The 16,708-nt window shown below is 42.0% G+C and overlaps 1 protein-coding gene and 1 pseudogene across 1 annotated transcript in view; both read left to right on the plus strand.

The window, feature by feature from the left end:
• Positions 1–16,708, plus strand: part of Dcdc1 (doublecortin domain containing 1) — a 402,846-nt gene that overhangs the window by 346,150 nt on the left and 39,988 nt on the right. Inside the window, exons 22-26 of the mRNA XM_036186665.1 lie at positions 2,252–2,351; positions 4,851–4,986; positions 6,960–7,119; positions 11,744–11,902; positions 13,259–13,459. Coding sequence (XP_036042558.1) covers positions 2,252–2,351; positions 4,851–4,986; positions 6,960–7,119; positions 11,744–11,902; positions 13,259–13,459 — 756 coding nt within the window. The remainder of the gene's footprint in view (positions 1–2,251; positions 2,352–4,850; positions 4,987–6,959; positions 7,120–11,743; positions 11,903–13,258; positions 13,460–16,708) is intronic.
• LOC118583315 lies at positions 4,564–4,681 on the plus strand (annotated as a pseudogene).

Below are 16,708 nucleotides of genomic sequence, written 5' to 3' on the forward strand. Positions count from 1 at the left end.
AGCTCTATTTCTCCCTCCCTAGGTAGAACTCAGGTTTGTTATTCTAGAATTCTGAATACCTTCAAGCGGCTCCTATCTTCTTTACAAGCTCATCAGATCCCCCAACCCATTCATACACTCAGTCCCAGCCTTAACTCTTCCATTTTATTTTTAATTTAATTTTTTTCATTTCTTGAGAATTTCATTTCTATATTCCTACTTCCCCCTAAACTTCTCTCCTCTGTCAAGTTAATGACCTTTTCTTCTTTAATTGTTATTGTTTTATACACACACACACAACACACACACATACACACACACACACACACACACATACACACACACACACACACACACACACACACACACACACACACCTACTGATTCCCTTTAGTGCTCTTCATATGTACATGTGATGCCTATCTAGAAGCTCATCTCTAGAGAAAACTGATTCTCCCTCCTTCAGCAGACATTGATTGACTTACAACGCTTCATCTAGGGTAGGACCTTCTGGAATTTCTCCACTCCGTGTTGTTATTTTAACTGATATGGTCATTTATGCACGTATTGTTTAAGCAACTATACTATTGATATTTCATGAGTGCTACATCATGATCATGTCTAGAAGACTCTATCTCAGCAGGAATCCACGTTCTCTGACTCTTACAGTTCTTCTGCCTCCATCTTCCATGACATTTCCTGAGCCTTAGGTTATGTTGTAGATCTCCTAACTAGGGCTAGACACCTGCTTGTCGCGTACAAATGATCTTTGTAGTAGCCTCTATTTACTGAAAAAAAAAAAAGAAGCTTCTCTGATGAGGGGTGGGCACCATGCTTATCTTTGGGTATGAGGTTGAGTATTAAGAATGCAGTTAGAAATTATATTGGTTTAGAAAAACCGGCATTAGTGTGTTCCCCCACTAGGGTCCATGACTTCTCCAGCCATGGGAGGTTAGCTAGGTTTACAATACTCAGCATGCATTCCCTCCTATTTGATGGGCTTTAATGCCAATTAGACAGCTGTTAGTTATCCCCCAAGATAATAGTCTCATTGGAGGTATCTTACTGGCCAATCATTTGTTGTAGCCAAGGCTTTAAGGTTGAGTGGGATTATTAAGGCCTTGCACAGTACCTTTTGATATTATGCAAGCTAGCCCTCAAGGAGGAGACTTCCATGTCAATTACAGCTTAATTCCTCCAAGTTCTGTGTCTCAAGTGTGAGCTGTCTTCTGCAATTGGGTCTTACTTTTGAGTTCTGGAGGAAACCTAGGGTAAGGGCAGTAGTCTGTGTTGTTTTGCGAGTCTCTTGGATACTCCTGACCAACAACTTGAAAAGAGGTTTTCAATGCCCAGCATAGGGGTTTTTGTTAGGTAGTCTATGGATTTGGGGGAAAATATCACCCCACATGGGATAACTACATTTGAACTATATAAATGCATACACGTGTAAATTGTGTACATTTGTATTTTTAAGTAAGCTCATAAAATAATGTTTCCCTTACTGCCTTTTCCCACATCCTTAGTGTTGCTTCTTCTTCCTCTTTCCTCCTTCCCCTCCTCAGTCAGAGTCTTGTCTGTGCCCTCCTTCTCCCTCTCTCCCTCCATAGCACCCACGTCCTGCTCTTAATGAACTCCTCTCTATGCTTCCAAGTTCAAGACAATGTTACTTCCTTAGATAAAGCCCCTGAAGGGTGGAACCTACTGTTTTCCTTTATTCTTAAAAGACACTGGCCATTGCTTACCACAGCACCCACTGCAGCATGCTGGACATCAGCGGTGGCCTGTCTTCACTCTTGACTAGATAAGCGACTCATCCAGGAGTCAAGAATGTACATAAGTCATCTCAGTGCCCACAAAATATTGTGTAAAACTGAGGGGCAGGGAATCAATGATAACATTTAACCAGGCAAAAATTCTGTTGTTTTTCTTTTTTCCTTCTGGGGAAGGAAGATGAGAACCTACTTGACGATAGGTGTGGCTTTGGTGACCTTGGAGAAAGCTTGGAACTTCAACTGAAAAAGCCCAGGAATATATTTTAGGTAGAAGGAGGAACATGAGTAAAAGTCATAGAAATGGCCAGAAGTAGGTAAGAAACAGGCTGAGGAAGTTTGAATTTCTTAAGTCTACAAACTGGAGACAGGAACTGAGAATCCAAAGGATACACTGGCTCTTGAGTCTTTATTAATGGCCAGGCCTTGGTTTCTTTTGTCTTCTTACCTTACTCCTGAAAGCTATCTATGCCCCAAATCAACATGCATGTCTCTTGTTGCAGGTGCACTGAAATTTTAAATTTGCCTTCTGCTGCTCGGAGACTTTTCAATGAAAAAGGGAAGGAAATTTTTTCCCTGAATGACCTGCAGAGAGATGAACTGGTAACCAAGGGGAGGGTGGGAGGGGAAATGTGAATACATGAGCACAAGCTAAGGAAAACACCCTTCAGTGCAAGGCTTTCATGCTTACCATCCTGTTCTCTCTCAGAATTCTCACCATGGAGTCAACCAGCAAAAAGCAATGTTAACCAACAACATTGCTGCCTTCCTAGGCAGCGAGCCAGGCCTGTGTGACCAAATATGATAAATAAATGTGTTTATCATGCCTCTTTTTCTCCACTACAGAACCTAAGGCAGGCCAATTATTTTACTACCTCTGATTTCTACATCTGTTGCTGAAGGAGATAGATCCTTAATTCTTTTTAAATCAGTGTATAGGTATTTAATGATTTTCTTACTAGATGACCAATTTCCTCACTTTCTCAGATTAAAAAAAAAAAGTATACCTTTTAATACATTCTACTTGGAGTCTAGAGGAAGCCGAGAAATAGAAGGTCTTGCACAGCCTAGTCTTGCCCACCCCACCTCCGTTTCTGGAATTAGAGATATCAAAATAGCTAAAAACATTCTTTGTTCTGACTGATACCTGAAGTTCTTTGAATAAAGAAGAAAGATCATACTATATTACCACATCTTCAAGCTGGGCATGGTGGCTCATGCTGGTAACCCTAGTACTCCTAGAGGGTGAGATGGAGTCGGGAGCGCATCTGTAGTCAACCAGGATTTAACTCATTGCTCTGTGAGTGTGAAGACTGTCACAGGACCAGTTATTAGATTTAGTATCTATGAGAGAACAAGAAGCCTATTGTTCAAGAAGGGAAGGAATACCTAAGAGGACTTTCCTGCATCCTTGTGCAAAGAGCGAATGAGGCGTGTATGATGATTGTAAGAGGTGGCACGGGGTCTCTTCAGACTGAGTCTCAACAGGTCATTGTTCTTTCCTCTCTTTAAGGAGATATCTGCCAGGGGTGGTGACATAGTCCTACACTCCTAGCAGTCAGGAGACTGGGACTGGATGATTTTGAAGTTCAAGGCTAGACTGGGCTACATAGAGGGACACTGTCAGTGGGAAGCTAAGAAAGATGGAAGAAAGGAGAGAAGAGAATTTTAAGGGCATTTAAGAAATAGATACATGGAAAATGAGGCAAAAGTGCTACCTATAAGATTATTATTCAGAAATTACACATCAATATTTTGTGCACATATTAGTATTGTTCAATAAGCTAAAACTATCTTAAAAGAGAAATATTAATTCTATATCATTTTAATTGAAATAGAATTCTAAACAGTTTTTAATTAAAATAAAATCATGTCACTTTCTCTCCTTCTTTTTCTCCCAACCACTCTTCCTCAAAGTTCCTGCAAGCTCCCTACTCTCAATTGCTAATCTTTTCTCTTTGATTATGATTTTTATATGTATGTGCAGTATAAACAAGACCAGAACAATGGCAATATCAACAGACGTGTTAACATGGGAGGGTAACAATTTCAGAGTCCTACCCCTAAACAAAGAATTACAGGCAACTGATGACTACTGAAAGAGGGAGAAGCAGCCTCTCCCAGGGATGAGCCCTTTATTGGTTGTCAGTTCAGAGTGGCCAGCCTTGAAACCATACACACACAAACAGCAAAAACAGATGCAGGGGTGTGCATGTGTGCATGTTCAAAAAGATCTTGATTTTTAACTGTGTGTATGCTTGTGTGTCTCTGTGTGGGTTTATACATATACATGCAGTGTCTCTGCAGGCCATAAGTGGGTGTTGTATCTCCTGAAGCTAATTTACAGGTGATGGTGAACCACCCAATATGGACACTAGGAACCTAGTCCTGGTCTCTGCAAAAATGGTACACATTTTTAACTGCTAGCCATGTTCCCACATTAATACTACAAGTCCAATTATGTAACACATCTTAATCTTTTTTCCATGAAAGGGCAGGTAGTGAGGATCTTAGGGTTTGGTGACTATGTGGTCTCTACTAAAACACCAGCCATTGACTACATGTAAACAAATGGGCAAGCTTCTTCCCCAGTAAAGCTGTATTTACAAAAAGTACCAGCGGCTCACATCAGTGCCATGATCACAGTTGGCTAGCCTCTGATTACACCTGCATGTCAATCCTTCATTCTTTCCTTTCCTTCCATTAAAAAACAAAAAAACAAAAAAACTTATTTTAAATTTTTTTTATTTGTAAATGATTACAGACTTATAGGAGTTGCAAAGAAGATGTGGAGCATTTTTTTCTGCTCCATGTTGTGCTGTATGAAAGGTTGGCATCACTGGCAAGCCATGGAAGGGGCCCTGGAGCCTAACAGCACACATACAGTTAAGGCTTTGCTGCCTGTCATGTGCTCTGCAGAACCAGTGCCTTTGTGGGTAGCTTGTTCCTTTTCACTACTGGGTGGTATTCCATGATACTGCAGTTTGGCTGTTCACCCACTGTAAGGTCCTGACTGCGGGGACTGCTTCTATTACAAGCTGTTTCTTGAATAAAAGTGCTTCGATCCTTACACACCAGATTCCTGACTCATTTCTTTGATAGGTATATGTTTCATGTGGAGAACACTGGATTAGTCCTGACCTCTCCATTGCTCAACAAAGGAAACAAGTCTTCCTCAGGAGCCTTGAGTCTGACGTTTCCAAGATTAAAACCTTTTGCAGCATGTGCAAGGTGGAAGGTAAGCTTTTAAGTTACCTGCTTTTGATACCCCAACACACTGGATGACATTGTTTTATATTAAGATCATGTTTATTTAAACAGCCCAAGTTTCAGCTCTGCATCTGGCTGTTTAGCTCTTTAGCCTCATCTGTAAAGTATATTTAACAGTGTTGCATTATTTTATTAACTACTATACTTTGGAAGAGCAAAAAGATTTAAAAAAAAAAAAAAGCCTCATACAGATATATGATTTGTGAGCCCCATGTATTCCCATCAAGGAAAAAAAAAAGGATTAAATGTCCAATCATGTTTTAATGTTGTACCGTCTGTTTATGTAATCAGTCTCTTAGGCAAGGTTTTAGGACTTTCCAGTCTGGAGAGCCTCACTTGGCTAAGAGGAAAGAACTTGGGATGTAGATCCTCTTATGCCTGGGCCCCCAGGCTGAAGTCTTTGTCTGGGGTCACTTGTATTTGTTTATTTGGTCCGGATAGTACTTTGAGTGGGCCGTGTGCTTCCTACCTGGCTCAGCCTCCTTCCTGCTCTGTCTTACTCTCTGGAACCAGGCAGTGGCAGCTGGCTTACCTCTGGCTAACGAGCCACCTTATCCTTGTTTGTCAACCACTTTTGGAACTTTCCAGAAAGCTTCTTAGCAATTAATAGGTCATAGCTGCATCTCCAGAAAGCCAAGTCCATACGTGTGTAGCCATGAGGAGGTCATGTCAAAGAGGCCTGACATTTCCCTAGTGTTCCCACAGTGATGCCTGTAAGGTGAAATAGGATTCCTTGCACTGGTTTCTGGTATTCTCTGCCTTCTACCTCTGTCCCTGAAGGCCAATACTGAAAGTTAAGCTCTTTATACACTAAGTAGGAGGGAAAGGCTTGTGGGAAAAGCATGCATCGGTGCTGTATTTCTTAACTTACATGGTGTTGTCTTGGGACAGTATGCTATTTGAATGTCAAAAACTGTCATTGGCATCTGGGGAGGTAGTTCAGTCAGTAAACTGCTAGCCACTGGATTTGATTGCCAGCTCTCTTGTGAATAGTCAAGTGTGGGTACAAGAACCTGCAATCCCAAAGCTGAGGACAGCGACTGACTCACTGGTCAGCTAAACCAGCTTAATGAGTGATCCCCAGATCTTCATGGGGAGCCCTGGCTCCAAAAACAAGCTGGATGGCTGCAGAGGAACAACAGTTGAGTCTTAATCCTAGAGAACAACCTAAAGACATAAATGTAAATCCTATAGCTTATTTGAATCATTGGAATAGAGGATTATTAGATTAACCTTGGAAATACCTATTATTACTAATTTTGTCTAAGTATATCTTGAGAGGAAAGAATTGGCAAGCATCCCTTTAAATAAAGTCCAACATCTTAGTTTAAAGGATGCCCAAATGTAGCATGAATCTCTAAAGGGTCTTACTAATAAAAACAAACCCTGGGCCTGGTATTGGGGTGAATGCTGCAAGATCAGAGAAGCAGAACAAGCCACAGTCACCTCACCTTGCCAATTCCTCAGCTGATCCTGTTTGCTCAGACTGGAAGCTTCTGAGTCCTCATCCAAATAAATCTCAGCTGAACTGCTGCTCAAAAGCCTAAAAGCTTAACCAACCTAGTTCCTGGTTTTCATGCCTTATATACCTTTCTGCCATCACTTCCTGGGATTAAAGGCTCACTTCCTGGAATTAAAGGCATGAGTCACCATGCCTGGCTGTTTCAAGTGTGGCTTAAAAACTCACAGAGATCTGGATGGATCTCTGCCTCCCAAGTGATGGTATTAAAGGCGTGTGTGCCACCATTTTCTAGCCTCTGTATCTAGTGGCTGTTCTGTTCTCTGACCCCAGATAAGTTTGTTAGGGTGCACAATATTTTGGGGAACACAATATCACCACACCCAAAGACTGAAGGTTTTGCACTTGTGTGTGTATTTTGAATTCCTGGTGCTTTTCAGTCATGACTAATATGTCTTTGCAATTTGTTCATTTCTTCTCAGCTCTTGTTTTAGAAGTCCAAAGTGAGCTTGTGTCTGGGGGTAAGCTTGCTGTGCGTCAGCCTGTAGTCATTTTGGAAGAAGAGAAGCAAGTGAAAGGACCAGAGGGAACTCAGATACAAAATGATGCTTTAACACCAGGAGATGCTTCCAGAGACACTCTGTAAGTAGTCACTGTGGCCAGAAAAGGGACCACTGCTATGTGACCACAGCTCTTCCACCTGAGGCAGTATGGAGCCCATGCAGGGAACTCAGAGAAGTTTCTGGAATTCCATCACTTGAAGACCCAGTATTTATTCAGGGTTTTTTTTTTTTTTTGACAGATTAATGGAGCTAGAGCTTTAATTATAACCTTCATCTACTTTCAGTGATGTAGCTACAATGTGATGATTTTTAAAGACAGTATCTTAGCATCGTACTTTCCTTTTCTTTCTTCCTCTCTCCCTTCCTCCCTCCCTCTCTTCTCCCTCCCTCTCTTCTCCCTCCCTCTCTTCTCCCTCCCTCTCTTCTCCCTCTCTCTCTCTCTCCCTCTCTCTCTCTCTCCCTCCCTCCCTCATCATGTCTTGTCCCAATAAACATCAAGTCATTCTGAGCCACTGAAATAGCTTCCTGGAGGATCTCCATAATGCCATCCTTTCACATCCTCTAAGGTCCATCTGTAGACAGCTGTCTTGCTGACATGTCAGCCCTTCTTCACACAGTGCTTAAGTGAGTGCCTAGGCTGACAAGTTGAGTAATAATGTGGCCCTCAGCCCTGCCTGTCAGTGGCCCCATCACGGTCATTCCCATTTGGCACACTTCTTGATGTCTAATGTGCCAAGTTCTAATAGGTGGCAGCTGTGACCCGAAAGCAGCATATCCTAAGGTTCGACGCAGATGCTTCTTTCTTTCTGCTTCAAGTTCTCTTTCTTGTCACACACTTACCTGTGGTGACTTCTCTAGTTTTAAATGGCGCTGTACATGGAGATGTCCTTGTCAGACCTCCTCTCCCTGATCCTTCCACGGGGCCTCCGTGTGAGAGGACTCCACGCCACATGCTCTGCCAAGGCTGAATAAGGGAATGATTGAGTTCATTCCAGACAAGGCCTTAATTCTCTCCTCCTACTGTGGGCCATGGTGATCAAACTCAATTTACCAGTCCCGGTGACAGGGGCCTTTAGCTGCTGAAGCACTGCTGGCCCACCTTGTCACCAGCTTGTAGGAAGCTGGTTTCAGGAGGCACCTTTCTTTGTCTGACAAGTGATTCATCTGGCATAGATCTCAAAACTACCACAGGCGCTGGGAAGCAGTTTTTGCTTTGAGAGACTTTCTCCTGTGTGGCATCTCCCTAAAAGTTAGGGAATTGGACACAAACTTTCCTAACAACCCTTTCATTCTTCCGAAGACTGTTTCCTCTGGCCTTTGAGTTACCAGACTGCATTTAGACAAAACAGAGTGAAGAAAAATAAATTATATTCAAGAGCAAATATCTGCTTTGTGAATCAGTCACAAGACCTGGAGGTGAAGGAGCTCACAGCACCCAGAACACAGCATGGGTCTCACCCAAACACCTCAGGCAGGCTTTGTGACCCAGGCTCCAAGATTCCCAAAGTCTAGGGTATCACTGACTCACAAGCAGTTCATTCTGCCTTGATGATTGTACTGGCTGGGTTTTTGTGTCAACTTGACACAAGCTAAGTCATCAGAGAGGAAGGAGTCTCATTTGAGGCAAGGCCTCCATGAGATCCAGTCATAAGGCATTTTCTCATTTAGAGATCAATGGAGGAGGGCCCAGCCCATGGTGGGTGGTGCCATTCCTGGGCTGCTGGTCTTGGGTTCTATAAGAAGGTGTGCTAAGCATGCCATGGGAAGCAAGCCAGTAACCATCTCCCCTCCATGGCTTCTGCATCAGTTCCTGCCCTGTTTGAGTTCCTGTCCTGACGTCCTTCAGTGATGAACCACAATGCTGAAGTGTAAGCCTAGTAAACCCTCTCCTCCTCAACTTGCTCTTTGGTCATGGTGTTGTGTTGCAGCAATAGAAACCCTGACTAAGACAGGTGACTGACTCCTAGAAATCTCTGCCCCTTGACCTCATGCTTCCCTGTGATAAACTCCACTTCTAGCTGACAGGCCTCTAGTCCCCACTGATTAGCGTACCTAGCTATCCCTCTTTGGACATCACTTTCACGGTTCTCTGAGCTGTTTCTGAGGACCTCATCTTCTGCATCCATTTAATTGTGATTTTGCTTATTTTTAGTTAGCATGAGGAATCATGGGTTGGGTTCCGGTGTTTTCATACATTCGTCTCATTATGTGTTACTCTTGTTCACTTCCTCCCCTGCAGCCCTCCCCCACCCTCCTTCTTCCTCTGCCTTGGTCACCTTCTTCCCAAATGCCCCCACTGGGCTTCCATGTCACATGTTCATTACCTTCTTTCCTGGTCCTTCCTCCTTGTATGGTCAGATGGCTTTGATGACAAGACTCCATGTCAGAAAGTCACTGTGCGATGTCTTGGAATCCCTCAGTCTGCGTCTTTGGAGGATCTAGCGTGTGAGAATTGAGATGATTTAAGGAAGGATACCCATGAAGCAAGCTCTGAGAACATAAATCTAAAAGGGACCTTTTCTTTTCTTTTGGAGATTTAATTACAGCATTTCTCCCTTTCCTTTCCTCCATTCAAACCCTTCCATGTACCCTTCCTTGCTCTTTTTCAAATTCATGCCCCCCCCCACTATTGTGTGCGTATATGTATGTACATAAGTGTTCCTAAATATAACCCGCTCAGTCAATATGTTACTTGTATGTGTGTTTTCGGGGCTGAAAGGTGGGCCCTTTTCATTGTCGGGTTCTGCGGAGAGGTGTGTGGCAAAGTCTGTAAGCAGCAATGTAGGGAAGAGCCTGGGTACTGAGGTCTGCATCCCTGCTGATGGGCAGCAAGTTCAGAGCCCAGAATGTGGCGATGGCATTCTCACTTTCTCACAGTATTGTAGAGGCTGTCCCTTCCTAGCTCCTGTACCCTGTGTGGAACTACCTCCCCAAGTGCTCACTCTGTCATATCAGCATCTTCCTGTTCCTCAAATGAATCAAATGTATTCTTGATCTTTGAAATTGTGTTTATTTACTTAGTTCTGCTTAGAACACTCTTCCTCACACAGCAGGCTTCTTCCTAGTGCTCAGTTTTAAGATGGCCGCTGAGAGGACTCTTCGGCTCTATTTCTGAAGCGCTGCAGATCCCGTCACATGCCTCCCCACTGCCATATTCTGTTTTCTTCCACAGGGGGACTAGTTGTGGTTATTCATTTCCTGGTCTGTTATCTTTTCTTTTCCCAACACAATTCGAGTACAGTGAACCAAGACCTTACCTGTCCTGTTTATTACTGTACCCAACACAACTATAACCTGGCATAAAGTAGATGTTAGATAAATATTAGTGAAAGGAATGAGTGATTAGTGGAGGACTCATCTTATGGATAAGCGATTTGATTCATTAAATCACTTAAACAAGATAGATTTTTACAAGGCTTTGCTAGAATTGACTTGACTACATTTGACTTGACTACCAGGACTAGCAAAGGCACATAAACCCCAGGCAGACTATAGGATACCTGTTCGTGTGCGGATGGAAGACTGTCCTTTCTATTTTAAACACAAGATGGCACTAGTGTATTTTCAACAACTGCTGACTTGGGAAGCTGCTTGTGCTCTGAAGGAGGCCCTGGTTGCATGCCAATCTCACACCCGTATGCAGCACACTGGCCCTGGCACTTGAAATGTGCAAAGCCAAATGTGTTAACACCAGAGAGTTGCCCTGGAGGACTTCAGTCATGTGATAATGCTTGTGGTTACATCAAATTATCATCACTACCTTGTTGATCATAGCCTATCCCAGAGAAAGAACTTTATTTACCCAGTTGCACAGCAGGCCTGAAATACACTTGCTGTGTTGCCGGTGTGTTTATCCCTCCTTGGCAAAACAGTCTTCAAAATGCTGTATCCTGATTTCATTCAAAGCAAATGTGTTCTAAAAGCAACCTGGACTTTGAAATCCATGGATCTGAAAAGTGGCTTCTCCTCCTGTCCACCTTTGTCTTGCGTATTCAAACCATCACTATTATATTCTGAAGTTTCAATGTACTTTTCTTAATTAAAAAGCATGCACACAGCTGTGATTTGAGTCACATTAAATTCCTCTATTAAGAGGAAGATTCCTTAATATCATCTTCAGCATAAACATATGCAATCTGGTCATCTGGGCTATATAGCTTTGGACAAAATTAGGACCCACCTAAGCACCAATGTGAGGGGTGTAATTTCATGTTCATTATTAATTGCTCAAACTACTGTTTAATGGTCTTAATGTAACTTTGAAATATAATACATGGAGCCAGGCGGTGGTGGCGCACGCCTGTAATCCCAGTACTCGGGAGGCAGAGGCAGGCGGATCTTTGTGAGTTCAAGGCCAGCCTGGACTACAGAGCCAGATCCAGGAAAGGCACAAAGCTACACAGAGAAACCCTGTCTCAAAAGACCAAAATATATATATAAAAAATACATGGACCCATTTTCTAAACTAGAATAACTAAAATGAATGCTGTTGCTTATGCAACTGAGGGGTTTTATCTGTAGGCTTCTACTAACAATCTAAATTGTGCACTAGAGAGCTATGGATTTCCAAATCTAGGCACTCCTATGAAAATAGGATTTACAGAAGTGCCAGTGTCCTGCGGGCTGTGGTCAGGCTACAGCTGGAGTCTCTGTGAACATAACTCAGCATTCTTAGACTTGGCTTTGCCCCTGCATCTTGACAGCGATTCACATGCAAGAGCCCATCTCCGCATGGAAGCCTGCTGCAGGATGTTCAAGTATGCTTGGCAGGACCCTTCGTATAACCCTGATGATGATGACAGCCTTCCAAAGAAAATGGAGAAACAGGTCTTTGAAAATGTGCAGCCCCAGAAGAAATACAGGTAAAATTTGCAAGGGATTCCTGTTGGAAGGTTATGTCTGGCCTTAGACCCCCTCATGCTGGTACAAGCCCGTTCCTTAACATTTTTACTTCGATTGGCTACTGCGTGTGCCAGCATGCACATTTTTGTCTTGTGATGCTGATCAAAGCATCTGTGACTGGTGGAAAAAGTAAGTTCTTTTGCTCTCCCTGTGCAGGCTGACATGATATCTTGGTATCTGATGACCTTTTTCTACTAAACAGTCATTTCATCCACCTTCGACTCCTGTGAACTTAGAATAAAATTCAGACCTTAGTGTTCATTGGATGAGTGTGTGCATAAATTACTAAACACTCAAGTAGGGTGTCCTTAATGCCTTTAAGAAGCTAGGAGAATATAATTTTTCCTTTTAAACATTTTGTTTTGGTTGTCATCCAATGAAATGTTGAGAATATAATATACATTGTATTTTTCCATAATCTTTAGACATTTGCTTAGCATTATAGCGAGTGCTAGCACACATGAGTTAAACAATTGCCACAGATTTAGCTGTTGGCATTAGAGAATGCACACCAAGACAGTTAATAGAGTTCTTTAAATTAACATGTCAATGTATTTTGATGTTTGTTATATGTCACACATCTGCTTAAAGTCTTATGGTCCTTAAGTAAGAGATTTCTTTCAATTAGCTTTCCTTATTCTATTATGATAGTTCTTTGCTGAAATTTTGGAGCCCAGAACCCAATAGCAAGAAGAAAAAAATATTTCAGTTTGCACAGAACACCATTATTTCTCTCTGTTTTCACTCTACATGCCTCCTTATTTTGTTTGAATCTCACCTTTTCTTCCTTAGCTGTGCTGCTCTTCCAGCTGAACTTACTTTCTCTTAACTGGCAAATTTTTCAAATGTTCTCTTAGATAAACTTTTATTTCTTTCATAAAATAAGCTCAGGATTCTACTTTAATTTTTTTAATTAACGTGTGTGTGTGTGTGTGTGTGTGTGTGTGTGTGTGTGTGAATGTATGCCATATGTGAGTGCAAGCTGATGGAGGCCGAAAGAGGATGTTGGCGCCCTGGAGCTGGAGTGAGCAGTGTCTGTGAGCTAGCTATTGGATGTGGTGCTGTGCACCCAGCCCCAGTCCTCTAAAGGAGCGGCCAGCACACATAACTGCTGACCCATCTCTCCAGCTGCAGGGTTCTACTTTCTACACCTCCGTTAAAGCACGCTGCTGATGGCCTCGCTGCTGTTCTTCTGGTATATTTACCACTGCAACTTAACAGCCCACAGGCAGCTGTGACCAACAGAACTTAGCATCTCTAGTACATGGACTTCCAGGGCCATTTTCCTGTCACTCACAGAGTTTTCTTTACCATAGCCACTTCCCAAAGCACAATAAATTGCAGAAGCTACGTCATCAGGAGTTTGAATACAGAGATGGGCAAATCATTAGCCTTGCTGCTCCTCAGCTGGTTCTGGGTATACAAGGCTCCAAACCCCGGTCAGGCACAGAGGTTGTTTTGGTAGAGAAGAAATCTGATGCCGGTCACCAATGCTGGACACATAAGGAAGAAAGCAGGTAAACCTACTGAATTGTGTGGTTTATGCATCAAACTGGATGGAATAAAGGCTCCGTAGTTAGAGACATCGACTGTTCTTCCAGAGGTCCTGGGTTCAATTCCCAGCCCCCACATGGTTATATACAACCATCTGTAACTCCACTCTCAGAGGAGCTGAAGCCTTCTGGCTTCCATAGGCACTGCATGCACATGGTGCATACACATGTATTCAAGCAAATACTCATACACATAACATACATGAAACTATGAATGAGATCCTAAGAGTTCTGGCATGGTCTCCACACCACAAGCAGGAATACAGTTGAGGGCCTTGGATTTTCTATTTTACTTGGCTGGAAATTCTTTATTCTTGTCAAAGAAGAGACAGAATAGGAATTTTAGGTAAGCTGCATACACCTTAACAGCTGTTAGCTTCAGATAAGAGATCATTTATTACTTAGTTCTACCTGGCCATTGTCTGAAGACTAGATACTCATCTAATTTATCTTTGTAACAGGAAGAAATCAAAAGATGAATTCAAAAGTATTCCCAATTTTGAAATATTTGGGGACCTTTGTTTACTCAATCCCCATCTCTCCTCACATGGGTGTCTTCCCAGTTGTTCATTCATAAAAATAACAAGTGGTTTCTAATCATACAGTAAGCATTGATTCTTACTTTATCAAATGTATTAACCTAATTCAGGCCAGGCATGATGGAGCACACCTTTAGTCTCAGCACTCAGGAAGCAGAGGCAGGCCGAACTCTGTGAGTTCCAGGCCAGTCTCATCTACAAAGTGAGTTCCAGGACAGCCAGGGCTGTTACACAGATAAACCCTGTCTCAAAAAAAACAAAAACAAAAACAAAACAAACAAACAAACAAACAAAAATCTGTAACCTTATTCAGTGTTTGACCTTGGGTCCAGATTTAAAATGTTTTGACCATTTTCTTGAGAAGATCAGAAGAAATCTAAAACAATTTGGCTATTCGATTATATTAAGAAGATATTATTAATCTTGTTGCATATGATAATTGGTCAGTGGTTGTGTTGAGATAGAAAGGGGGTCCTGGCCACTTAAGTATATATTATATTTAGAGATAAAAATACAAGATATTTCGATCAGCTTTATTTGGGGCATTATAACAAGGGGCTGGAGAGATGGCTCATCAGTTAAGAGTGCTTGTTGCTCTTACAGAAGACCAGAGTTCAGTTCTCAGCACTCACAGCAGAGTGGGCCCCAAGCTCTCTGTGTCTCCAACTGTGGGGGATCCAACATCCTCTTCTGGCTTCCATGGGCACTTGAACACACATGTGCATACATACAGCAGACATGTATTTATTGAGTAAACACAGAGCTAAAAATAAATAAATCATAAATATTAGCAAAAATAAAAATATCGAAAGTTGAGATAAAGAAATGAAATAAGACAGAATGTTGACAATGTTTAGGTTCATGTTTCATTCCACATTTCTTTTTGTTTTTGTTCATGATTGAACATTAATTTAACAAGAAAACATAACTTCCTAGTTTTTGGACTGATCTATCTAAAATTCTACCATTACATATAGTGGAGCTCTAGTGAACTCCTCAGTCTCTTGCATACTGTACAGGATGTATATTTGGGCACCTGTGCAAAATATTTCTTAATGGGAAGACACTGTGATTTTCACTGTATTCCCTGAAGATCTGCACTGCCCATGGCTGAGGGCTGTGTGCTTTGAGAGTGATTGAATAAGCTTTAGGAGGCAGCATCAGCAATAAGGAAAGGAGCTAGCTCTACTCTGCCATTTCCAGAATGAGTACAACAGACAGCAAGGCATAGTCATTGACTGTGTGTTCGGGCAGCCAGAGAGTGACTTGCTGGACAGAGCTGCTAGGAGTGTTTCTTTACTCCATCCACCAGGGCTTTGCTGTCTGTGCAATGAGGAGCTAGGAGGATAGGCTTTTCTTCCTGCAATGACTAGTTACATGGACCATAATTCACTCATCCAACTGACACTACTCATTAAAGGAAAAATTCACCAAGATGTTACAGTTCTTCACATTTACAAACTCAAATGCAAGATACCCAATTTCATAAAAGAAATGTTATTACATCTAAAATTCATACTGACCATGGCACAGTGATGGTGAATGACTCCAGTTCCCCACTCTTACCAGTAGACTGGTCATTCAGTCAAAAACTAAATAAAGAAACTCTGGAGTTAAAGAATATCATAAATCAAGGACCTAACAGATATCTACAGAGCATTTCACCCAAACACTAAAGAGTACAGTTTCTTCTCAGCAGCCTGTGAGACTTTCTTCAAAACTGACCACATGTTGGAATACAAAGCAAGTCTAAACAAACTTAGGAAAACTGAATAGCATTCCACATCCCAACCATCATAGAGTAAAACTAAAGGTTACTGGAGGCATCATTTTAGGGATGGAACTTTAGCAAAGAACTAAAAAGATCCAGATTCTTGTTCCTATGGAGCTAGCATCCCCAAGCTACCAAGATATGTGTTATATTTAGTGAATATTTCTGTCTTGTTCTTGTGGATTATGACAAAGTCCCCATGAGTGCTCTTTTAAATTGAAAATAGATTTTTTTATATGATATAGTCTGATTATGGTTTGCTTTGCCCTTTCCCAACTAACTCCTCCCAGACACCCCACCTACCCAAATCCACAGCCTTTCTTTCTCTCTTTCTTTACAATACAAACAAGATAAAAATAAACCGGAATAGGGTAAAACAAAGAAATTGCCCAGAGGAAAGGGGGCAAAGTAAAAGCAAAGGAAACAAATATAGACACACATATTCACACATACAGAATTCCTTGAAAACACACCAGAAAACGCCACATTCATACTTAGATCTGAATGCAGGCACGGCTAGTGAATGCAGCTGAATACATATAAGGGGAATGACTATGTGACTCTGACTTGAGCAAGTCTGCAAGTGCTTCCATGGTCATTGTGAGAGAGCTGTGGTTGAGTCCTCTTTAGCACTGTCATTTATTCTTCTGGGTGCTGGCGAGAAAGGAGCAGAGAGCGTGGTCAAAGAAAAACAGCAAGAGAAATTTTACTAAACTCGATTAGCTGATGGGCTGTGAGCAGCACTGCTTTTGAAAACTCTAGCCATGGGTAACACCAAAGTCTCCTTCAGTCTTCTGGCATTCCACAATTTGGCCATCTTGAGACCATCCTGTGTCAAGCCATGGGACAACAAGAGGTAGTTGGTGGGAATAGTTGGCTGTTATAATGCTTTTGTCTTTTCCC

This window comes from Onychomys torridus, chromosome 4 (assembly GCF_903995425.1).
Source record: "Onychomys torridus chromosome 4, mOncTor1.1, whole genome shotgun sequence".
NCBI lineage: Eukaryota > Metazoa > Chordata > Mammalia > Rodentia > Cricetidae > Onychomys > Onychomys torridus.